General features: G+C 38.8%; 1 protein-coding gene across 3 annotated transcripts; it reads right to left on the bottom strand.

The window, feature by feature from the left end:
* Positions 1-1232: 1232 nt before the first annotated feature.
* mroh1 (maestro heat-like repeat family member 1) lies at positions 1233-25228 on the bottom strand. 3 transcript variants are annotated; one of them, XM_028012719.1, is made up of 45 exons: positions 25078-25228; positions 23849-23959; positions 23466-23611; positions 22120-22251; positions 21855-22017; positions 20881-20979; positions 20514-20665; positions 19949-20089; positions 19759-19851; positions 18697-18775; positions 18224-18337; positions 18056-18129; positions 17472-17594; positions 16963-17073; positions 16727-16871; positions 16275-16315; positions 15799-15940; positions 15637-15689; positions 15392-15499; positions 14466-14585; positions 14259-14381; positions 14028-14174; positions 13339-13365; positions 12091-12213; positions 11906-11985; positions 11045-11186; positions 10822-10917; positions 10414-10518; positions 10062-10197; positions 9862-9974; positions 9267-9419; positions 9113-9169; positions 8119-8216; positions 7817-7982; positions 7477-7646; positions 6562-6699; positions 6255-6369; positions 5893-6039; positions 5742-5808; positions 5535-5656; positions 4643-4792; positions 4418-4552; positions 4119-4221; positions 3175-3240; positions 1233-3090 (listed from the first exon to the last, which is right to left on the bottom strand). In XM_028012719.1, the coding sequence occupies exons 2-45, from the start codon at positions 23868-23870 to the stop codon at positions 3014-3016; spliced, it is 4914 nt and encodes a 1637-aa protein (XP_027868520.1). In that variant the 5' UTR covers positions 23871-23959; positions 25078-25228; the 3' UTR covers positions 1233-3013. The 3 variants fall into 3 exon arrangements, with proteins under 3 accessions (XP_027868520.1, XP_027868521.1, XP_027868522.1); XM_028012720.1 differs by having other exon boundaries at positions 23849-23953; positions 25078-25221; XM_028012721.1 differs by lacking the exon at positions 13339-13365.
* Between the last annotated feature and the right edge of the window lie 710 nt (positions 25229-25938).

The following is a 25938-nucleotide window of genomic DNA, read 5'->3' on the forward strand; positions in this document are numbered from 1 at the left end:
GTGTTTGTGGCAACAACACCTCATTATTTGGCAACAGCGTCTTATAACGTCCGACTGAATAGCATCACACTATTCAGTAACAGCATCGCAGTATTCTGCAAAGCGTCACAATATGAAAAAATAAATAATCACCAATAGCATCAGGATTAGCAACAGCCTCTCACCATTTAGCAAAAGCTTCACGCTATTCAGTAATGGTGTCATCGTAATTGGCAGTAGGGTCATGAAATAAATACATTAATAATTGAGTGTTTGCATCACTATTTGGCAACAACGTCAAAGGTATAAACACATGAAAATCTCCATGCATGTTCAGAAAGGGGATGAATTTTTGTCCCAATGATGGACGCGTTTCGGTTCTAAACGTGCAAGCGAGCCGCAGAAGAAAAGTAAGAGCCCAAAGGAAGATGGTGGCTGGAGCTGGTAGGAAAGCATCATAACTGTAAAACGACTCAAAGAGGAAAACGCCATCACTCCAGAAGCAACATAAAAATCCTGACTGTGATTTGGAAATCGGTTCAGGAACCAAGATCTTAATTTTTGGAAAGATGTTTTGTGATCTGATAAAACAAAAGCTAAAATGTTTTTGTCATAAAGATCATTGTCAAGTTTAGGGAGAAAAAAAATTTGTTTCCTACAAGCCTGAGAAGACCGTACTCTGTTACGCACGGTGGTGGCAGCATCATTTTGAGTTTTGCTGCAAGAGGGACTGGTGCACTTACTTAATAAATTAGATGGTGTCATGAGGAAAGAACATTGCAATACGATATTCCTATTTTCATGTGAAATATGGGAAAGAGACAAGAACACATCATTCAGCTAAAAAGGACATCACTTGATGTTTATCAGAAAATAATTTTCAGAGTCTTGGAAAGCTTCAGAGTGGGATCATGAGTCCACCAAGGTTTCATAACACTCATGTAATAAGGTTTAGCACAGCTGTCCCAGTGGTGCCAATAACTGTAGCAAATACATGAAAGAAAAAGGACAATTTAACAATTTTACATTGTAATCCACTCATGGTTGTTCCTTATAATTCATGGTGACATTTAAAATAGTGTGTTAATCTCTGCTGCTGCAGAAATTCACGTTATTTCAGTGAAAATTTCAACAAAAAATGGCAAAAAACATAAACTCAGTAACACACTCGAATCTTTTAGCCCCTTTATATTTAACACAATAAACGACATTGTCGTCTCGCTCTTCTGTAGCACATAAAAATAAGACATCCACACATCAGCATATTTATTTATTTGAAATAGTACCATCATTACATCATACCATCACATGTTAAAAAAAAAAAAAAACACGACAAAACAAAAAAATACAATTGATCTTAAACCCTAGTGTTAAAAGTACTAAGACACGAGTCCTGGTTTGAAGAAAATTTGAGATGTAACATTCCAATCAACATTTGGCTTGCTGTCATTATGACAAGTTAGTGGTGTGGCAAACAAACAAACAAACAAACGGATGACTAAAAGGTCCTTCAGGTTTTACCACAGATATCAAGAACAGGTTCTTCTGTTCAGCAGGACGTAGAAACGATGAAAGCAGCAGCTGCTCATTTACTTTGTAACTAATGGGATTTCATGGCAGCTTGCCAGGAAGCTCTCAGATCAGGAACTGCATGCCAGAGGTCAAAGTGCAACAGATAATTCAGAGGTATACTTTACAACAAACAATGTACTTCTCTTCATTCTAACACTTTAATTAATTTACTACCAGGAAGGAAAAAGTGTCTTAAATTAGAGAAAACTACCCGGATCAGATTGGAAGTTATTTTGATTATTTCTACAGTTTTAATGTAATAAGAAAAAAACAGACATTTGGCACAGGTGAGAGTATGGCTACGCTGGGATATTCTGTCTCACGAAGCGGTTAGCTAAGAGTTGCTAATGATTCGTTTTATCTGGCTCAGATGTAATGATCTAAAAATATGACCGAGTGTGCTTACGAGTTATGCAGATCGTTGGAAAATGTGTGCAGAAAGTGGCAGTGTGGATTGAAACAGAATAACAGACTGTATCCAAACTGATAAGGCTGATTCTAGGAAACAAACCTGAGCATCAAGACGTTCCACAGGGATTTCAGATGTAGCGTTTTAAAAGCAACTAGCTTATTAATGCGATGGGGCATTAATAAACCAGAGGGTATGAAACTAAAAATGTTCAACATCTTGCTGGCCCAACATGTCTGTTCTAAACAAACCCATAATGTATAACTAGCAAAAGCATGCTAGTTATCAAAAAAGCAGCCGTTGGTTAGCTGTTGTTTAGTTATTGCTGGATAATGTAATACCTACTGAAAATGGACCACAGAGCAGAACTTTAATAAACCAATTAAATTCTGAATCGTGCATCTGTTTTACTCGTGGTGACAACAATAAGCTACAAGCCAAACTGATATTAAAGTATCATCTGCAAACAAATACCACTTGCATGATGATGTAATATTGAAAGATACTACATAAAATATTAATTTTTGAACACATTCACCTTTGGAATAACTTCATATTGTATATTTCAGTGTTAGGAACACAACGTATTTCTGGTATTGCCACACTGAACAGTAAACACTATAGACACAGTTGTTGGTCGCTAAAATACATTTATATATATCACGTCTGTCAAGTATCATAATGAAACAAAAGAAGCTGCTGATTCTTAACTGAATGTGCATTTTTGTTTTTTATGACAGTGAATTTTCTCTCTTCATCGGTTGATATGATCATATAAATAAGACTGGTTATTTGTTCTCTTCTGTCTTGTTCCAGTTTGGTTTTCATAGATGTTGAGATCAAGTTATAAGGATCGCTTTATATAAAGGCTACACATTTACGGTGTACAGGTTGTTTTATAAACTAAAATTTTTTATTTCCTGCTCTTTAAAAAAAATTGTATTGAATGTATTTACTCAGATGTAGTTGACCACTGCACTCTTTTTTTCTTTCTTTTTTTTTTTTTTTTTAAGAAAAACCTCTCAGTCTTTTCCACAGCTGATTGTCCAGGTGTCAGTGGAAGTGTCCCATAGCTTCGGCTGCCTTTATCCTCACCACAGGATCTGGATCCTGCAGCAGCACCACTAAACCTGTGTGCAGAGACACAATTAACCTGTGAGGGTTCACAACCCTTAAACCAACCCCGTTGATTTAAAGGCAACTGCTGAACTTACCTTTGGAGATGGTGCCCATGTTGAGGTGAGAGAGGTGCTCCTGCTGAATATTCCCCAGGAGGAACCCTAATGGTGTGCATCGTCATTGCAACATGTCAAAAGCAAATCCAAGCAAGATTGACCGGAATAATGGTTTTAATTACACTAACACACATAAGCTGATGTTTGTCATAGCCTTTAGCCATCACCGGTTCATTGAATAGGCAGAACTAATCTAAGGAGGTCTAACACGATGAACGCCAGCTGGTTGTTCTGTGTACAAGCACTTGAATGGAAAGTTGAATGGAAGGAAAAAGTGTGGTAGAGTTTTTAATCTCATGACATTATCTAGCATAGGTTCCACTGATAAGTGTTTCTTTATACTGAAGCTCCTTAAACTTTGGTTGAGACTTTCACAGGAAACCTGCAGACAGACATGTTGCTTCACCAGCATGCTCCATAAGTGCTTAAAAATACAAAATGGCGGCATGAAATCGAAGGAGAAAATCAGTACAAGAGCTTGAGAGGAAACTGTGGATGAAACAGGAATGGTCACGTCACCCATTTTTGCAGTATTTCAAATATTTAAAACAAAAACTAATCAATAATTATCGAAAAACTGATTTAAGACACTTCAATTGTGATACGTTTTTCGGCCACATCATCTGGCAACAGAAACATGAAATCATTGTGCTGGACTGGCCTGCAAACTCTACTCACCTAAAACCCAGAGGGAATGTAATCTATGCAATATCCTAATTTTCTGAAGCCAGGTTTGGGGTTTTCATCTGCTGCAAGCCACAATCATCAACATTTGAAAACAGAAATAATTTACCTTCTCAATGATATTCTGTTTAACTGAGATGCACAGGCATTTCCCTCATGAACAAAAACTGAATTAGTTTTGTTTCACTGTTAGGAACTAAGGTTTATAGTGAAAGAGGTATTGCAGAAAACTGCTGTACCTATAAACATGGCCGCTGCAGCTCTGACTTCAGCCCAGTTGCTCTTGAAGAACTGGACGACGGAGATGTGGTAGAAGTTCAGCATGCCGGGAAAGTCCTGAATCTACAAGCAACAAAAGCAGCACTGATCAATAACCAACAACAACAACAAACATACTGTCTGCTGGTACAACAACGTCATAACAACTCCTTTAGAGCAACTCAAGAGAATGTTCTGCAAAAAGACTTTATGTTTTTTTTTTTTTTTCCAAACAGAGAAACAAATATTTCTAAATAAAAGCGGCTGAAATCTGTCTCACCAGGTACTTTGTGAGATCGTTGATGAACTCTCCGTAGTGCAAACTTTTGTCCTCGTGGAGGTGGTTCTGAAACATGGCTGTGATCTGCTCCGACCCGACGACAGGAGCACACACTCGCATCGCATATTTACACGCCTGAAAAATTCAACATCGATTGACAGCAGAGGAGATTCGTGAATGAAAAAGTTAAAGCAGCAGCTTAAATTGTTCCTGGTCCTCCTGTACCTTCACCACTTGAGCGTTTGGGTCCACCAGGTGCAACAGTAAGCTGACCAGAACGTTGTGGATCTGGTCTTTGAAAACCTGCTCTCCCGAGCCAAACTTGGACAGGTTGCCCATTAGGAGGATGGAAGCGCAACGGATATCGTCATTGTCCTGCACAAACACGCGGCCAGATGGATCCGTTAGATCATGGGCCTCGATGTAGAGCAGAAACCTGCTGAGGTCTGAAAAACTTCAGCTTACACAGGTGATCATTCAGGAGAAAATACACATCGTTGGGACTGGAGAATGAAAAGATATCTTAAAACCAAGATCTAAAGTATGAGCCATGTTTAGTGTAAAAAATTACAACAGCACAATGCATTGAACTGCAACTGTTTCACTTTCTGCATAGCAATAATATATTTAGGAAATAGTATCATTATTATACATTTTTCTATCACTGTGCAGCTCTAAGTGACATGTTTCATAAAAATTATGCTGTTCAGTATAAAGAAGCAAAATAATAACACGGCTACCGCACTGGTAATAACAGACATAAATGTTGACAATTATGTTAAAAAGGATTGTTTGAAAAATCTGTAAAATATTATGCAAAGAATGAGGCAAATGTCCAAAATTAATGAGCAATTTTAATAATAAAGTAAGAAAGGGAAGCTAAGGGAATTTTTATTTTTAGGGATAATAATGTTTGTCCTTTAATTCATATCTGATATGGATTAAGGAGAATATAAACCTAAACTGACTGGGACAGGAGAAAATCCTGCATATGGGGGAGAATGACCACATTTTTTATTATCTTTCAAAAGGGGAAAAGAAAAAAAAAAAAATCACACAGCTAAAGGAAACATTTTTTAAAAAACAAACTATTTCATAAAGGATTTTATTAACTTACACTTTCTAAGAAGGGTCTAATCTTCATGAAGATGTAGACCACCAGTAAGTGGACATTGTTCTTGTCCAGGTGAAGAAGAACTTTAGACAGACCAGACATGGCCTCCAGGGTAATCAGTTTACCTGAGAAAACCATAAATAACCAGTCAGTTTCCAATCAAAAGTAAAACAAAACATTTCTGACACCAAACTGTTGTTATTTGCTCACCTGGATCGTCTTTCTCCTCCATTCCTGAGCTCATGGCTGCAAGCAGCTCCTTGGCGTATTTATTCACCTAACAGGAGAGAGCGACGAGTTAGGCTACAGCCACCTCAGAGTGCGAACGGTGGCCTGGTTGGCCTTTCATATGTTGGTGCACCTTTCCTGGCGATCCCACTGCTAAGTTGCCGAGTCCTCGCACAGCCAGCATTCGAACGGTGCAGCAGGGATCCGATATCCTCTCCATCATGTTGTTCATCAGGACGTCTATCAGCATCAGCTCAGTCGCCACATGATGGTTCAGCAGCTGGGCGCAGAAAATGAGCCGGAGGAATATAACGAATGCAAACTTCGTCTGTTACTGAACAAAAGGGATCAGAGCTTCCTGCGACGCGATTCTCCGTCTTTAGTTAAATTGTTTTTCCTATTGGCCAAGTCATCAAAGCTACAGCAGCAGAAAGCATCGGCGTTTTAAGTTAGCATGCTTGTTAGGAAGCACGCTTGCTACAAACAGTTTCTCACCTCAGAAAAGAAAGCAGTGACGGTAATCCTCTGGCATTCGTAGATGTTGTTCAGGTACGGACAGAGACACTCTACGATCGCAGGCAGTCTGGGACCAGCATGCTTCGCCATTGCTCTATAAACAAGACAAGCATAACCAAAAGTACAAGCCAGAACACAATATAGAGTGGAAAAATGACCTAATTTCACATCTGCATCCTCTGTATGTAATAAAAGGTCTACATATAAACATTACTGTACTTCTGTGTAGCTTAGATTTCTTTTTATTTTTATATTGTCCAGCCAGCTTTTGTTTCTGTGTGTTTACCTTGCTAGTAGCGTTACCCCGGTAACGTGTGTATTTAGCTCCTTCATTGCATCCCAGGCATCGTCTTCATCGAGTCGTTTCATCACCTCATCCAGCTGAGCTCGGGCCAACAGGATTCTCAGAGCCTCGGCTGCAACCCTGCAACACAAAATATATCTTTACTAAAGTAAAACAACTAGTCTGCAGCACCGTGTTGCAATTCAGCCCCAACGGCGACGCTTAATAACTTTGACCAAACAATATACAGAAATAAATTAAGATTATTGATAAATATGATGCAACTGCAAAAGGCTATTCACAGCAGTATGATAATATTACAAGAGACCTTGCTCTAAAATATGCTTTATTTCATCAGGAGGGTTCAATTAGACTTGTTTTTCTAGAGAAAAGTGCATTTTATTCCTTTTTTTGTAAAAAAAAAAAAAAGTGTCGTTTTTCTTTGTTTTTAAAACCAAAACCTAATTAAAACCCAGTAAAACGTTCTGTATTAAATTCTACTAAATGTGAAAGAATTTCATATGAAAGAGAGTGACTTATTTTTTACGTTGGAAGTGCCATTGATAATGTTATTAGAGGAAAATGAATGAATGAATTGAAACTAAAATTATACAGTGAATTTCCAACTTACCATGTGAATAAATTGGAAAGAGTAGGTGGAGAGGTGAGTAAGAAATTTCTTTTTTTATTTTGTTATATTGCAAAAAAAAAGTGAGGAAAGGAAAAAACAATTCACAATTAAAAAATGTACTATAGTAAATATGTATAAAACCAAAAGATTAAATAGGTGTATAGACATAAAAAAACACAAGGAAGGCTGGTTTACCTCCATCTCTAGACAAGTAAAATTGCTCTTTGGATTTTTACAGGCAGCCGATCCCTGAAATACACCAATAAAAACAATCCAAAGCTACGTACCCTGCTACATGCAGGGAGCTAGAGTGTTTATGGTTGTTGTCTTTGGGTGGCATGACTCCGACGCTCGCTCCCAGTCTGACGGTGAGACAGGCGAAGAGCTGAGGGAACAGGCTGAGTGCTGGCTCCTGAGACTGACCGTTCAACAGCAGCTCCTTTAGGCCGCACGTCATCTGGACACATAAACATGCATCGATAACATTACCTTTGTCTCCTACACATAAAGTCGACTCTATTTTTCTCTAGACTAGATTTAATTTCACACCACATAATCTGCTTTAGACTTTATATCAATCAGCACTGGGATATTTTCAAACTGAAGGCGCTTGAATGTCCCACTTACTGCCAGTGGCTGATTGGTGGCCACTTTTGTCATGCCTCCCCTCATCATCGACTCCTTCTTGTCAACATAGGGTGCTGTGATGACGAGCTTCTCCATCACCATCTCCATGATCTGATTGGCTACAATGGGATCCGCTCCCATCGCCATCCACATCTCACTGGTCCAGCTGAGGAAGCAGAAACATTTAGCACTAGCAGATTAATTCAAAAAATAAAAGGGTGAAACAAATACAAATAAAACATGAGTATTTAGAGGAATGAAGAAGTTTGATGAAGCATTTTACTGCAGGTGGTTTTGTGTACCTGTCATATGGAAGTGGTTGGTTAACTAGAGTGTTGATGACAGTCTGCAGATGCTGAGAAGCCAGGATCAGTACAGTCTGTCCCACTGCTACTCTCACCTTTAAATATAAAAACACAAGCACAATGCAAACATTTCATCATGATTTCAGATCAGAGGTGCCAAACTCATTTTTACTTCAGGCCACATTAAGATTATCAATCAATCAACTGCACTTTTCTGGAACAAGGCAGTTCAAAGTGCTGTATTATCCTTTTTAGATTACCTACTGTTGCAACCCAGAACAGAGATTATAACAAACTTAGAATAAAGAAAGACTACCTTAGCAACTACTTTTTAGACTCATATTCTTCCAACCCAGAAAAGAAATTAGACTTATTTATATTTATCTACCAACCCTGAACAGGAGTATCTAGTTTATATACTTTGGATCAACATTATTAGATTATTTTTCTTCTTTCGCTCTATCCTTTGGTTTGTTATTGTGTTTGTATTTCATTTGAATTCAGGTAAAGCACTTTGAATTGCCTTGCTGCTGAAAATATGCTGTAGAAATAAAATTAACTTACCCTTACACCATGAAAACACAAAAAGTACAAAGTCATCAACAACTGAAACATTGCATTTTGCCAAGTGCCGTCATTACACATCAAAATGTTGGTTAGTGTTTCATTTATTATGGTTCAATAGCAAATCCAAGCAGGTGGATCTGATTATGTACTCAAAGAGCCAATTGTGCCAAAAATATATCAATATAACTACAAAATTAAACTGTTATAAATAAATGGGTGTCTGCATTCGGTGAGATCTTCTTAAAGTAAAACAATCAGACTTTTTTGTACACATTAATGCAATTTGGCAAAATACAGAAATTCATTGATAAAATGACATTTAAGCACACAATCGTTTTCTTGAAGGCTCTAATGTTATGGCAAGCCATATTTGGAAACACACAAAGCAAGTGCACAAAAACAAAAATGTAACACAAGTTAGTACCTGCTCCTCTGTAATGCTTTGGAGACGCACATGCAGAACCTCCAACATTTCTGGGACCTGCAGAGCCAGCACACACGCCACGAGTTACGTCACCTCGCGATATTAGACGTCAGCAGCCCTAATGTGGCTGAGCGTGTGTGTCCCGTGTGTTTACCAGATCTTGTAATGCGGCTCCCCTGTTTTTCAGCAGAGTGTTTAAGACGACGGACGAAGCTCTGCAGCAGTTGGCCTGACTGTCGACCAGCCCTTCAAACAACATGAAGACCAGCGTCGTCAGCTGCTGCTGAGGCAGACGCTTACTCATCACCTGACACACGCAGGAGAACATGCAGTTACACACCGCTGAGCTTTTCAGGGTCATAATACACTTAGTAGGAATCTTAAACTGACATTGTGATGAAAACATGATGATATGTTTATTACTGTAGGAAAATGTCAACACTTTAGTTCATTAACATCCCAAAATTCAATGTATGTGTTTGGCATAATTAAGAGGACAAAAAAAAATGCAGGAGAAAGTACATCACACATTTGCATTCATCCCTGTAAATAAAACCTGGTGCAACCAACTGCTCTAAGCTACATTTCAAATAAATAATAGTAATACAGTAGGGGTGGTTGTAGACTCAAAGTTGTAACATATTTTGCGATAATGCCAGCCAAAGAGACAACAAGAACTATTTATTATTCCTGTTTTTAATTAACTGCATGGCACAACAACACTGCTCTTGAAAAACATCCACATTCACCTTTGTGAGATCTGAACAGGTCTTGTAAAGCACTGAATGGTCCGGGTTCTCCAGAGCTTCCTTTAGAGTCAGCAGACCTTCAACACCTTCATCTCTGTAGTCCAAGGAGAATCCTGGGAAACACAAAACAAAAATATTACAGTGCAAATCCCTTAAGCCTCTGTAAAACTGTCATACATCATAAGGGTGAGTGTGGGTACCTTCGTATCGTAGCTGTATAGAAAGCAGCGTATAAATGCAGTTGACAGCCGCGGCGCGTACAGCAGGCAGAGGGTCAGAGCAGCGGGGAGACAGCCGGCCCAGCAGGGCTCCCAGGTTGTGGAAAGACACCATACACTGCAGACATGGGGAGGCATAAACAAGCAAAATGAAACAGTTGGAACAATTATTAGTTCAACCAAAGAGAAACAATATTAGAGTCAATTTTTAATCACAAAAACATGTGGGCTGTGCAATAAAAAGAAGTCTAAAGAAATGGCAGATCACTTAAGTCTTGATTATTGTGAGGTTTAAAGATGCATTTGGCCCTCTGTGTGATGTGTTAATGTGTACCTTGACAGTCAGGTTCTCCAGGTAGTAAGCCAGCAGGTTAGAGGTGGCTGTAATGGCCCTCTCCCTCTCGTGGTCATGTACAGAGCCCAGCCATGACTCAATGTGCTGCAAAGGATGAAAACAAAACGTTTGGCTCTGAAGGTAAAATTAACACACAAAAACAATACAACACAAACTTTAAACATATGTGTAAACACAAAAGAAGGTGGATATATCATTTACTTGACTGACTGGCCATAATAAAGAAATATGTTCTGTTCATTTTGTAACTGTATTGTCTAAACAAGGATAACCACCACAGAGTCAGCCAATCAAAAGTTCAAAATTGAATAGACACACACCACCAGCATGAATACATAAAGATTAAGCTGCACTGATGATCTCATAAGAATAGACATGAGGCTCCACCTTAAAGATACCCTGCAAGCCGTCCGGACTGGGATCCCTGGCCAGTATGCTCCTCAGAAGCTCCTGCAAAGCAGCCAGTGTGTCTTTGTACAAAACCTAGAGGGACGAGACGAGAGCGTTTTTATTCGACTACTGCCATGAAAATAAAACATAAAGTGACGGATTCAGACCAATATCAACCTAAACAGTGTGCGTTTGTCTGGACATTTCATCCTTCAGTCACCTTTCTCTGCTTGGGGTCGAGGATCTCCTCGTCTTTAGTTTTCTCTGGAGTGTGTGTGTCGGGTGGCAGGGAGAACACGCCGTTTACACACACCTTGAGCAAGTCAAAGCTCTCATTCTCACTTAGCGGAGGATCCAGGGACCTGAAGCACTTGAAGTTAAAGATTAAACTCTGGAAGAAAGCGAGGGCAAACACCTGTGGGTGATATGGCAATATTAGATCATGAAGGATCCGAAATTGCTGACAATGAAGAGAGACTGTGGGATCATCTGGGAGACAAAATCTATGAATTTAGTTTTATTCTCCACCTCAAACATTTCAGTTTTATTTTCCTCCTTTGGCTCATACTGAAGGGAGGAAATGATTACTGGTTTTAATAAACAACATGGCAATAATATATAATTAACATAATACAGTTACTATTAATGCTCCAGAACAACATTATCATGAAAGCCGCATCGTGCGACACATTGTGTCAGCTGTGCAGATGTGACCAGCATTGGGAATGCCCTTTGTTTAGTTTTTTTATGTAGAATTATTGTAATAAAATCATGATTTTACAAAAAAAAACGAATAATTTTTTTGCCATGTGGCAAACCACAACAGCCACCTGAACGTTCATGTAGTAAACCAGTGATGACTGGTTTTATGTCAAGCATGTTAAAGCTTTATTTATTACCTACCAAGTGTTTTTTATTACATTTTATACTCATCAAGTGAATTTAAACAAAAGTAGTAAATGTGAATGTGTTAATGCCAGCCTTTTGCTGTTTAACATTTTAGAAAATTTGGATCATCATTCAATCGTATTTCTGCAACACGACACAGAAAGCCCAGAGGCTTTAGAGAAATAAAGGATACACGAGGTTGGCACAAGTTGTCATCACCAGGGGGCGTACTGGAGTCTTTAATGAGTCAGACTGCTCTGACTTGATGAAATCCTGATCAGTGAAATCAGAAGACAGGAATTAAAAAAGAATTAAGGTAAATATTACAGTAATTTCGATGAAACTACAAGTTAGCTGGTAAATAGTAATAATACTGGCCAGCATAACAGTGATGAGCTCCTGCTTGCGGGAGAAGATGTAGCCTTGTTTCTTCACACATCTACTGATGGCTTTAGCTATGAGCCCAACGCTCTGGATCAAACTGAGCTTCATAGTCAGGTCCTGAATCAAGGCAAAGACCGACAAAAACAAGCACAGGAATGAAATGCAAGAACTACTCCAGCAGACTGATTTTTATTGATAGTGAACACAACCATAAGAGCAAAGCACCCAGCAAAGCAATCATTTTAATCAATCCAAAATGCTGTTGAAGATTGATCCTCCATGCCCAAAGATGGAGAGAAATCTGAAATCCTAGTTGCAGATTTAGAAGTGATTGGAAAAACAACAGATCAATACCAGGCTCCCCGTCTAAAAAGCATCGGGTGAGCCTAAAGCCTCAGAGAAATTAAAAGTTAGGAAATTACAAGAGCAATTCACACCGAGGGTGAGTTGCTGATGAGTAATTTAAGAGCAGTCCACCTTTAAGCAACTACCAAGAAAAAAAGAAAGAGTAGAATCAAGGAAGAAATGTAGATATTTATGAGATAAGGTTGAGAATGGCATGAGATGTGATAAGAGATTTGAGGGATGTAGGTTTCTATTGAAGCAATAATAAATGTAAAAGAATACATATTTAAAAAATGCATTGCAGTTTGATTTGTCAATATGGCTTTGACTGCATTTAACTCCAATCGTAAGCTTATTGTTAGCTTTAGGGTTTGTAAACATCATCTTATTAGAGCATATTGTCACAACAAATCACAATTACTATCATGATTTAAAAAAATAAAATGCTCAAAGTGATGATAAATGATACAATAACTGGCTATTTCTTTTGTACATGATCTAAAGTGGAGACACAATATCTTCTAAATTGAATTTAGTTAGATTTTAATAACAATGAAGACCTTCATCACTCTATTGACACCTGGTGTCAAACAAAATAAATAGATGTACATAAAGTTCACGTGATGTGAATGCATGTCTCTAATTATCATCAGGTCTACAACCACACATGATTTAGTTAAGCAATAATTTGCTACTGTGGACCTTGCACAAATTTTAAGCAAAGTCAGCAAAAGCTTAAAGGAAATGCGTTTGTTTCATTAAGATCAAGCTGCGTTGTTCTGACTTTAGAGCCGTCAGGCAAGTATGTAGCAAAATTACCCAGAGAGGAAAACTAGGAGGAGCAAGATGAAACAAACAGAAGAAACAAAACAAAACCCTTAAACCCTGTAACAATACCTTTGTCTCTACTTTAATCCCAAGAACCTGTATAAAAAGAGGTGACAACGTAATGAGCTCATATAAAAATTCTCAATTTCTATGCATTTTAGGCTGAAAGGTGACATGATCAGAAATAACCCAAAGTGTGATGGGATAAATGATAAACAGCACAAAAACAAACCGTTACTACATTTATAAACTGATCATGACATCTTATGCTGAATAAACACATAACAAGAGAAGGATTATATGAATGATGGCATACCTAGTTGTGGTGGGAAGAAAAAATGGACTTGAAATATCCGTCTAAACAGAAACTAAACGTTGATCTGAATCACATTATGATGCTGGTCAGATGTTACAGGCCAGCTTCAAGATTGTTTCCCTTGTTTTTTGCAATGATTGCAATTATATTACTGCAAAACTAGTCACTAAATGTGTCCTGCATTTATTACAAGCATGCTACAAGACTATTTCTAAATATAAATCTTTATCTAAACAACCAACAGCTTGCTATCAACTGTCACTTCAGTTCAGCAGCACAGAAGTGAACCTGCAGAACTTCCCACAATAAAAAGGAGCTTAGACAAAGCCACTGTTCACTGATAATAAATATTACTGTCATCACAGTGAGGAAGTTGTCCGAATTATCTGCATAGGCGGTTGGTTTCGTAATCGCTGCCTCTTTCTCCTAGCATGCTCCGTACCTTGGTGTTGAAGTGTTTACTGATGCAGCGTAAAATGCCCTGATCGATCCGGTTGAGAATCTTCTCTGGAGGTGCGTTCAGCGCCACGTGGCCATAGCACAGGATTAATGTGCTCTTCACCTTCTCCACCTCAACTTCATTACGCTCCTGTGGCAAGAAAGCGGACAGTAAAACTCTTTGCAGGAACCCGGACAAAACATTTCCCATTTGAGAGGGTTTCACAGTTTGTACTTTGAGCAGGTTGAAGATGCTCGGCGACTTTTTGAACGCGTCCGATTTGCCAAACTCATCGAGCTTGGCTAACGCTCCCTCTAAATGGCTGTTGGCACACAGACCGACACCCATCGCCACTCCCTGAGGAGCAAAGTTAAAAGTTAGACTGATGTAAAACAGGAATTAATGATGGACATAACTTGTTTTGTTTTATGTTTCAATTACCTCCCTTTCAATTGCATCATTGTGTCGCGCTGCGAGGAGGACTTCCTGTAGCTGCTTCTTCACAACCTCCTTATTGAAACACTGCTGTAGAGTCACTCCGATACATCGGTACAGGAAGCTCTAAAAGAGCAGAAAGAGATTTGTTTTCTACTGTTTATTAGACAGTTTTAAATGTTGTTAAATGTTGAACCCTTGACACTGATAAGTTTGCACAATCATAGACGTCAACATATTTTGCACCACATCTTGCCCTGTACAATAGAAATATGTAATCTTAATAAATCTTTCACATACATTTAGGGTATAGAACCTGAACTTCAATACTTTGTCTAGTGACCCTTTAATATCCTTTTACTAATTACGTAGCGAGTTCAGAGACTTTATTGGAAATCTTATAAGCCGCAACTTTTGACTTGAATAACACGTTTACTGTGTGGCATGTCAGTAGCTTCTCCAAAACGGGAAGTTAATAAAACCCCAAACTCAAACAGGGTATTTGTAGATTACAGCAAGTCAACTTTAAGGCTTTTAAAGATATTTTAATGTTGCCTTGAATTATATTTAAGACAGAAAAAGCTAAAAAAAGAAAAAAAAAAAAAGAGTGGACAGTCAGGAGAGCTTGCTGCATTACAATCAAGCATAGCAAAAACTGTGAACCTGGTGTTGGGCCAACAATAAAGATGACAAAGCTAACTGGCTAGCTAGCACGGGTATATTAGCAGGTAGTTACCCTCGAGTCACAGAACGCAATGAAGATGTTTGTGTGCGACTCAAACTTTCTTGTCTGACAGAAAAGTCGTGTGAGAAAAATAAAAAAGACATAAAATTATCCTGCCACAACAAAATTTAACATATTTAACACCAACTTATATTTCAAGGCCTTAATTTTAGACATACAAAAATAAAACTTATTACACACACAATACCTTCTCCTCCAGGGCGTTGTTGTATGTCGAGAGGTATCGTGTTGCCTCAGCAGCAAACTGACAAACCCACTTGTCATCTTCAATCGACGTCAGGGTTTGAGACAAGAGCTGGGGGCAATTTCAAACAGCGATATTTCAGACAGCTAAATATCGATTCTACTAACATCTAGTCGTACGCAAAAGGCTAATAATTACTGGCAAAAGTTCACATTCTTCTATTATTATTATTGACAACAAAAACCCACCTCTAGTAGTTTCTCATCCCACTTCTTCTTATCCAGACTCTCTGCTGTTGACTCTGAAAATAATAATAATAACACCAAGCAGGTAAAGTGTGATCATACAAAAAGAAAACCTGCACACTTTACTACAATCTAATCAAATTAATACAGAAACAGTTTCCACACCCTCTAGCAGTGAAAGCAGAGGAGGAATTTCCTTCTCCCAGACCGTTTCTGTTTTGGGGTGAATGTTGATGCTGAGGATCTGTAGGAGTGAGAGCGACGGCGGTCCATGGCCTCTGCTATTAAAAGGAAACGCTGCGTTGACCTAGAACACAGCGACACAGTTCTGTAAAAATAGTTTCAAAAAAATCTACAGCTGGAGTCCTAAACAGGCTAGGAGGGAAAAAAAAATCTGACATCACAGAGAAGTAAGTCATAATATACTGCAGGGTGTAACCAAGACTTAGTCAGAAAGACAAATATGCAATTAATTTTCCCCCCATTCAATCACAATCTGTTCCTCCCTGTCTCTTCCACCACTTAATAATTAGTTTTCTACAGCCCCTATTTTACTCTCTAGATGCCGAGAAGAAACATATGCAAATCCTTCTTTTAGCATATGAGCATATGGCTCATTTGTAATGTGCAAATTGACTTACCAGCAGTCTGATCATTAGAGTTTGAGGAGATGGGAGATTAACTGGTGGTGAGGATAGAAAGAGAAGAATGTGTGAATGTGAAATTCATCATAAGAACAAGACAAACTGTAAGAAACACTTTTTTTCAGCTTGAAGATTTACTTCCAATACTTATTTGCATATTTTACACCTACACCAAATTAACGGAGAAAATGTATTTCACTATATCAAGTATATCAAGAAATCATAGCCTGAAAATTGCAAAGATTTTCCTCAGCAAAAGTTAATCTGTTTTGCAAAATGACTAGAAATAATTATTAAAGATAGCACAACCGTAAATATCAACATTGTTTTAGAAGCAGCATAAATAATAGTTGCTTTTCTGATTAAATAACGGCTCACATTCATCACACTGTCAGAGTGCGATAACAGTGTAATTTCTTTTTACTGATCAGTAAAAACAGTGTACTAACCCTCCTGTGTAAAATCAATCTTGAAGCTGGGCTCCTGGTTGCTTTTTTTCTTGTTCCCCAACACGATGAGACTCTTGCAGAGAGGAGTTGTGGCATTGCTGAACTGTGAAGGCGTCAGATAGTACAGCAACTTGGGCCAAAGCACCTTCAAACCAAAACATAAAGGTAAATTCAAGGAAAGAATATCAGCATTCATTATTCATGAACACATCAGACAGAGACATTTAGACATTTACATCAGCGAGGCGGCCAACGGTGGTGGTGAGGAGATGGAGGGTGCTGTCACACATCGTCCTTAGTGCCTCATTGGTCACCTCCTCTGGATCGCTCGTTGCTCTTTGGTGGGACTTTGAGACACAGAGGAGCAAATATTCATAGGAATACATTTTACTTTCATAAAAAGTGCAAAAAATATAAAAGAAGCAACTTTTGTCTAGACACTGTTAATTAGTTAGCTTCAGGAGTCATTAAATAACTTTAATCTTAGCTGGACCATTAAGCTGATTAGGTACATTCTTATCTCCTACTATCTGCAGATCTCATATATGCTTCACTAATGAGTTTGTTGCTTTATTTTATTGCACCTGTCTGCTTGTAAATCTGCCGTCTTATTTTTTTTGTGCCAAATCAGCTTTGGTGGAACATGATCCACCACACAATTTTTTTTGATGAATTACTAAGTCGGACCCATTAAATTCCACAAAAGTGGGAAGCTGGAACAGATGTTTCAAGTTTTTTTTTTTACCTGGTATGTGTCGTGCAGAGCACAGTTTTGAACTATGAATCGGACCAGTAATTCCCCTCCCTCTAATTCCAGGTAACCATGATGTGCCATGGCGCTGATCACCTGGACCACACGCTTCTTCACCTGCGAAACCGACGTATCCAGATAGTCAGACACAAGGCAACATGCAGCAGTAGAAATACTGTTTTTAACTATTATCTAAATCATTGTCAAAATTTCAAACTTTTCCCACCTTCTGCCCTTTTTGAAAAACATAAGAACAAAAGTTCATTCTGAACTGAATATTTCTACAATCATCAGTTGAGAGATTGATCTCTATCCATCCATATCTGAGAGTTTATCTTCCATATTAAGAAAAGTTTAAAAGCAGTGTGATTGGCACAGGTTAAATCTTAGATGTTTGTTCTGCCAACTATGAAAACGGAAACACAGTCTACAAAATATTTTTCCATACTTATGCACGCAGGGAAAACACTTCAAACTCCATATTTTTCCATCTTGCATAAGAAAAGTGACCAAAAGAAAAAAAGACAGGCTGTCCCCCAGAATAAAATGAATCTCTCTTTGCACCGTTATGATGTTACCTTGTTGCTGTGGTCTGCCATCGGCTGTCTAATACTGGCCAGAATCAGAAGCTTTTTGCTCTCCATTGTAGAAGCTGCAACACGACATGCACATAAAAGGTGAAAGTATTCATAGAAGCTATGTTAAAAAATTTAATTTGTGGCATGTGGTTGCAGCATTTTCCTTACAGGAGGAGTTTATGAGGTGACGAAGCACAGCCAGGGAGCCAGTCCTGCTGCGCTCGTTGCTATTCTCCAACCGCTGCAGAACGTACATGACCAGCCGGTCTGGAAAAGAGCTGGCTAGTGGGAGAGGAGAGCAGGAACAAGCAAAGGAATAAAAAAACTGAGACGGACAAAGTTGACAAAAAAGTAAACATATTAATAAAATAAATAACTAAATAGAAAAAGCTAAAGCCAGAAAAAAAACAAGCAAGCAAGTGAAGGGGGAGAAGTTGTGGAGCAACTTTCACAGTTAACGAGATTATGTGGAGGAGACAGAGCCAACACGCTAATGCATGATCTCATTACTGCACTTGTGACTCCATAGAGCTACATCCGATAGATCAGCCGGTTGGATGGGGTTTAAACATTGCCACATAGACATTGTGGTCACCCTTCCCATTTTAATACATATGTAGAAATAAAAACAGAACCAGTACCGAGCAAGCTGAAGCAACGCAAGACTTCGTTGTGGTTCTTGACAGTAGGAGGGTCGCTGTAATCAACAGGAGCAGAAACCTGCAGGAGACGAAGGAAACGTTGCACTGATTTCTGATCTGATCATATCTAATTTAATGCAACTCATTCGGATCCAAACAGTGTCTGTAACTTGATTTGCACGTGTGAACTTAAAAGATGTACTAATTTTCCATTTAATTGTTTTGCATTGCGTCAAAGTGCCTAAACCAATCACAACCCATTCAGATTTTTCTTTAAGAATTATAATACAAGAAGAAATTTGAACAACATGTGCTTTTATTCCTGCCGTCAAGCTGTGAAAGTTCACTAGTTCTTTAATTAGCAAGGAGGCTTTGCTGAGACAGTAATGACTGTCTATTACATTAAATAAGAAAACAGATTATACTCTTTTTCTGTTTTAAGTCTTACTCTTACTTATAGCCTCAATGAACTAAGTTGTGTATTTATTGACGTGTTTCAGAAAATTCCTTTTAAATATCTTGTTATATTTCAATGCTTAATTTGACTTCATCTTTAAGCACACCTGAAACGAATTCAACAACCTTCAAGTCTGTGTCGCTTATTAATAACCTGCATATTGTAAAGTAATGTCAGGAACTGATTTGACAAAGATTTGATTATTGGGTTACAAAACCAGCCAATAAAGCTAAAAATTCAATGACTGATAATGGCAACAAATTTCTCTCTTCAATAATAATGTGAACAAGAAGCAATGACAAACCAATCACACTTATCTATGCTTTGTCCATTTTTTAAAAACTTCTGGTCAAACAACTTTGCTTTGATGACAAAAAACAAAACAAAAAAAAGGCCCTTTTACAATGTTTACAGATTTTTTGCGCATCCATTCAGTCATTTGTGGTAAATTTCTGCAATAACAAGCATTATTCAAGTGTTGTCAAAGTCCATGAAACCACATGACTATGACTACAATTACAAGACATGTGACACCACTAAAGAGAACAATCAGGGTCACTCAAACTGATGCTGCGGCCTCTAACCAGGCATTGACGTGGCTTTACCTGCTGATGCAGAGCCAAGAGGAGACCGTCCAGCTGCGTCTCCAGGACTCTGCTGCCCATGTTGACCGACGCTTCAAGGACGTGGCACAAGCTCTGTTCGGACCAAACAGAAAACTCTTAGCCTCAAGCTAACTCAAAGAGTGTCCTGTTGTAGTCAACAACCTGACTGTTTTGGACTGTTTGTGCCCACCTTACTGATGACGTAGTGCTCGGTGTTTTTCTTGTACAGGGACACGATGGCGGGGAAGATTCTGGGGAGCTGCTCCTCCAGTTTATCACTGGCCATCAGGTGACACATAGAGCCCACCGCCTCACCCACTGTCAGCCTCAGCTGGAGGACACAGGATACGAGGTGACGGATGAGACAGACTGCACATTCACCGCTCCGCAAGGGAGGAAATCAGAAGAGAGTACCAGGACAACACCTAACTTTATTTACAAGTTAAATAAAGTAAATGAAAAAAACCCTAGGAGGATCTGGTCGTCTGTCAGGAAGTCTCTAAATGGATCCAACATCGACTTCAATTAAGGAGAACAGTGGAGGAGTTGTTACTCGGTAGCACTCTTTAACGCAGACTCATTACCAACAGAGGATTCTTGTGTTTCTTTGGGACTTTTACTTCTCCACAGGATAAAAATCTTCCCAATTACACCCCAAACATACGACGTTATGCTACCTATAGGTTGTGTTTGTAGGCTGATATTTTTCATGTCATCTTGTTCAACTGTCTGTATTGATCTGGAGTATCCTTTACCTTGGGCTCCCTGCTTTGTAACCAGTTATTGAAGAGAATGTCAAAAGCTGCAAAGATTTCACTGGAGAATGTGTCTTTTCTGACTGTGGGATCTGGAGCTTTGTCCAGGTTGGCCAGGTACTCCAGGATGCTGTCACTGAAATGACACAGCGCTGCAAGGACAGCATGAGGAGGACAGGGAAAACAGCAGGAGAGAGAGCAAAAGCACGAAACAGAGGAGGAGGAGCAGGAAATGGGGAGTTTACTTATCCTGAAGGTGTCACTTTGTGTTCCATCGTTATTATACAGAACATCCGAGAACAAGTGTTTGAAATTCTTAGTCAGTTCTGTAAGATAAAACGTGAGCGGAAAGGTGGGAGGTTCTTACCGGATGAAAATACCCACTTCATGTTGTCCTGTTTGGCCATGCCCAGCATTGGCAACATGGTTCCCAAGATGGCATTCAGGAATGGCACCATCCCATAAACTAGAAAATAAAAATATTGAGAAATTATATTATAACAAAACCACTGAAAATAATCTTTTTTACAGCACTGGAATGAGTCCTTTTGGAACTTTGTAAGAAAGCTTTTGGAGGAAACCATGAGGACTTCCTACGAGTTCCTCACAATAGTTCTTGTGAAATGTTAGAGGATTAGAAATAATGTCTCTGTTCTAGGAGAGCATATATTGACTCCAATTGATAAAATTGTTCAATAAATACATGGAACATAATTTGACATACATGAACAACAAACTGAGGACTCGCTACACAATTCTCTCAATACAACTTTACCCATAATTCCATCAGTCTGCACACGTCGGTGACAGTCGTCAGGAAGAGTCGGCACAAAATAATAGTTAGAGAGTTTGATGTTTTCAGCTGCCCTTAGTTTTTTTTGATACATCCCCAGAAAGCCCAGTAATTGTGTGGCCCTTAGTCTTTTAGTCATGAGGCAAAAATCTGCTAAAACCAGTCTGTTAGCGTGAACTGCAATATTTACCAAACCTTTGTTTATAGTTATAACTTATGTACGTGTTAAGAAAGATGAAACAATCTTTTATAATATGTTTAATAGAATTCAACATATTATAACATATTTCCTTTTCCATGGCAGGATAATCTCTCAAAGTGAGTCTTAATGTCAGTGGAACCGGTTCGTTCTAGTAAAACACTAAATAGTGGGAACGTTTCTGAGCAGGTTAAACAGGTTCCTGTTCTTCTCCCGACAGAGTCTCAATGCTTTCCTGCCAGAGTTGTGACTTCCTGGTCAGTGGCTGGCGAGTTAGTTCACGTGAGCCACTCTGTGGTGGTTACCTCACTAGAGATTGAAATGTTTCTTCCCCCTTTCTGTGTCTCACCGTTTGAGTCAGAGAGGTTGGCCAGCGTTTGAACCACGAAGAAGTGAGGTAGAACCCCTGGCTTGAACTTGCTCAGTATCTCCTCCATGATGTCATTGATGTGTTTGTTTCCCACGGCAACCAAGATGTTACTGGCCGCCTGCTGCCAGTCAGGAACGACATCCTTAGACAAGAGGGCACCATAATAACAAAACATTATTATCAGTCCGTGGATGTTATTTACTTTGTGTTATTTTAAATAAAAATAAAGGAGTAGCCATTTCACCTTGGATCTGGTCATTTCCTCTGAAGCCAGGGAGATGATGCTTTTTATTCTGGGAGCACTGACCTCCTCTATCCTGCAGCCAACAATCAGCTCAATGGTCTGAAGAATCACAACTCTGTGACTCACTACCAGCTGCAAGAGGAAAACCGAGGAAGAGCAGATTATGAAGAAGGCATAAAAATATGCGAAGATTCCCAGAAATACATTTGCAATACAGAGTGTGTCGGGTAAAATGCCCTCCTCTGCTTTGTGTGTTGCATCGCGCATGTCGGTTAAAACTACCTGATTGCAATGTCACAGTGAACCAAAGATGGAGAGATCAACGGCTGTGGTGGTGTGATAAGATGGATCAGTATTATACACCGTATTCCAAATTATTATGCAAGTGATATTTTCTCAGGTTTTCTTAAATGGTCAAAGCAAATGATGGTCAGTATAATTTTCAAGTCATGAACTATTACAGTATAAATCAAATTTTACTGAACAAAGCTCCCCATGAGAACAGTATTTTCTTCAAAAATAAAAAACTCAAAATGCACTGTTCCAAATTATTATGCACAGCAGATTTTCTAAACATTTTATGGATTCTAAAGAACATTAAACGGTCATTCTTTGAATGTGCAGCATTAAGTAGTCACATGTACTAAAATCAAAAGCTATTTCAATCAAAATCATCTTAACAGACTAAGTTACATGTTAACATCGGACCCTTCTTTGATATCACCTGCACAATTCTTGCATCCATTGAACTTGTGAACTCTCTGAAATTAATTATACTTATTCAGAGAGCCCTGACACACAATACCATCTATAAATTTAATAGCACAACAAAAAATTTAATCTTTATGGACACTTAAATCCAGTTTGCATAATAATTTGGAACACGGTGTACAGTCATGAACTGAGTCAGATCACAGAACTAATGTAAAAGTAAACTAAGTCAAAGCTAAATCTATTCATGTTTCACATTTAAACCTCAAACATTACTGTTAAACTTGAAAACCTACGTACCAATAAAATGACACCATGTAAATCAAATCACGTCTATTCTTCACTCTATAGTCTTAGTTTATCTTTTGATGCCGTTTTCAAGATTACATAGTGAAACCTCTGGTGCTTCTGAAGTAGCTTTGACACAGTTTCATTTCCTTATTTGTAGGTCACCAGGTGTCTCAAAGCAAACATCGGCATCAACCAATTTGCAGAAGTTTAGATAAAAAAAACAATTACAAATTAACATTTTCCAAAAGAAAGTTTTAGAATTAATCCAGCTCCATCTCATTTAATTTAGGCCTAATGATTGTAACAAAATTTAAAGACAATAACTGAATATCCTGAAGTTTTACCTTGGGATTCTTCACAAGGTAGTCCTGGCACATGGCCAGCACTCGGTCTGGCTGCTGTTTTCCCAGAGTCAACATAGACTTTCTGACCTGATCCTGGACCTCAGAGTCCTTATCATTGGCTGCATCTAGCAGAGCCAGAGTCACCTCTGCAGATTAAAAAACAGCTTCATATGTTTGTTTCTTCATACATAAGAAGAAACAAACAAAGTTTTTTTTCTTCATGTTACTTCATGTAGTACCTACATGTTACTTGTAGTAACTACATGTAGTTACATGTAACTACAAATAACTACATTTACTTGTAGTTACATGTAAATGAGAACAGAAAATTTAAGTCAGAACATTTCAATTTAAAAAGTTGTGACTTTAGCATGAAAACGTACGTTCTACATCTGTGTCGTTCATGGTAGCCGTCAAGAAGACGGGCTTCCTCAAACCAGTGACCGAAGCTGGACACTTTCTGCTGGGGACAGATGAGCAGAGGCTCCCTGGAGCTGAGAAACAAAATGCAAACTAACCATTAATACAGGGAGAGATTGTTGGCAAGAATTACAGCTGCATCAATCAGTCTATTCCAGGCTACCAGATTTCTGGTTTTCTTTGTTCATTCTATTCTTTCCTCCAATGTTTTACAGCACAAAAGAGAAAAACAAATCTGCTGTACCTTTTTTCATAATGAGAGTTGTTCTGAATCAAACGGAAACTAAAGGAATCAAAAGATCATCCCCATACATGCATCGGACCGCTTCTCTAACCTTGCTTCTACTAAATGCAAACAGTGCCTCCAAATATATTCAGTAGGTTGATGCTTTTACTGACTTTGAATGGAGGAAGTTCATGTCACCAATCAGAGCCGAACAAGGGAAAACTAACTAATTCTGATCTCTGGTTTATAAACAGGTGGTTACAAACCTCATAAACATGCACCAAACATCCCTTTTCACGTTAAAAATGGATATTTAGCTTTCTAAAGTTTTATATAAATAATAGATTTAGTAAAGCTTGTGCACATAGTTATTTTTTTTATTAGTTTGCAAAACTAGAGAAGACAGCAGCAAGTAACGTCTTATTAATTGCGCTAAGATGCATGTAAACCAAGTTATTACTGCAGCGGCCAGGCTGAAGGTAAAACTGTGCAGCTGCTAATGATTAGAGCTCACTCAGCAGGTAATGCTACCTGCGTGACAGCTTACACACACTTTAAATACTGAACAACTGAGTGGAAACGGGTATTACAGTTTGACTACATTTATCTAAAAAAAAAAAAAAAAACGTCGCAGCTGTCACACAGGTTTTCTCCCAAAATCCATTCAAAATCCCTATAAATTAAGACAAGCAGCTCCGATATAGTTGCTGGAGCTCAAACGCTATGTGACATTAAAGGACAAAAATACTGTGAACTCCTATGTCAGAAATATAGTATTTTGGGGTAAAAAACATTTTTTAAGGAGGTAGTTTTAAATTAGTAGGACAGTAAAGGTGCTGCAGTGACCTAACCCACTGACAGGTTAGCACATTAGCCTAGCAGCTGCTGCTACGGAAGAGAAGCTAGCCGCCTCCTCAAGGAGGACAACCAGAGACAATGAGGCTAATTTACACATAACCCACTCACCGAGACAGCGTCCCCAAAGTAAATCACGTCCTGACACAAGGTCAAATCTTTGTCTTGGCTTGACAGACAGGCAGCGGGACCGTCACGGTGTGCGTACTAAGTACGCGTCTGCAGGTGTAAACACGCCTGGTCATGTGCTTCTTGTCAGCAGGAAGGCAGTAGGCTGACCGGGGGCGTTGCCTCCACCCAGCACTAGAAACATAGAGCAGCTGCTGCTGCTGCTGCCTGCTTTCTGTGATGAAATTAATCACTCTTGTGTAATAGAGCAGGTTACTACATTTGTCTTTTATCAGAGAATAGTCCAGATGCATTAACAGCACTACGTTAAAACCATCTGCTGTTATAAATAAAGATTAGCTGTTCTAATTATTTTTTCTTTCTTTATTTTTTGTGACTGTATATATGTAATATCCATTTCTTACGCCCTTGTCCCTAGTGGGGTCGGGATGGGTTCTGGTGCCTATCTCCAGCTGACGTTCCGGGCGAGAGGCTGGGTTCACCCTGGACAGGTCGCCAGTCTGTCGCAGGACAACTGCATATAACAGGGTTGCCAAAAGTCGGTCCTCGAGGGCCTGCATCCTGTATGTTTTGGTTCTCTCCCTGGTTTAAAACACCTGGATCAAATGATGGCTCATTAGAAGGCCTAAGAAGAACATTGACATGCTGAAAAGGTCGTTGCCACCACCACTGAGAGAACTAAAACATGCAGGATGCCGGCCCTCCAGGAGCGACTTTGGGCACCACTGGCATATAATATTGGGAAATAAATAGAACAATAATGAAAAATGCACTTGAAAACATTCAAAACAACTGTTCTCATGTTTTTCCTTCAACTCAAACTTTAACTTATTGGAAATAAAA

Source organism: Xiphophorus couchianus, chromosome 3 (assembly GCF_001444195.1).
Source record: "Xiphophorus couchianus chromosome 3, X_couchianus-1.0, whole genome shotgun sequence".
In the NCBI taxonomy this organism is placed as follows: Eukaryota; Metazoa; Chordata; class Actinopteri; order Cyprinodontiformes; family Poeciliidae; genus Xiphophorus; species Xiphophorus couchianus.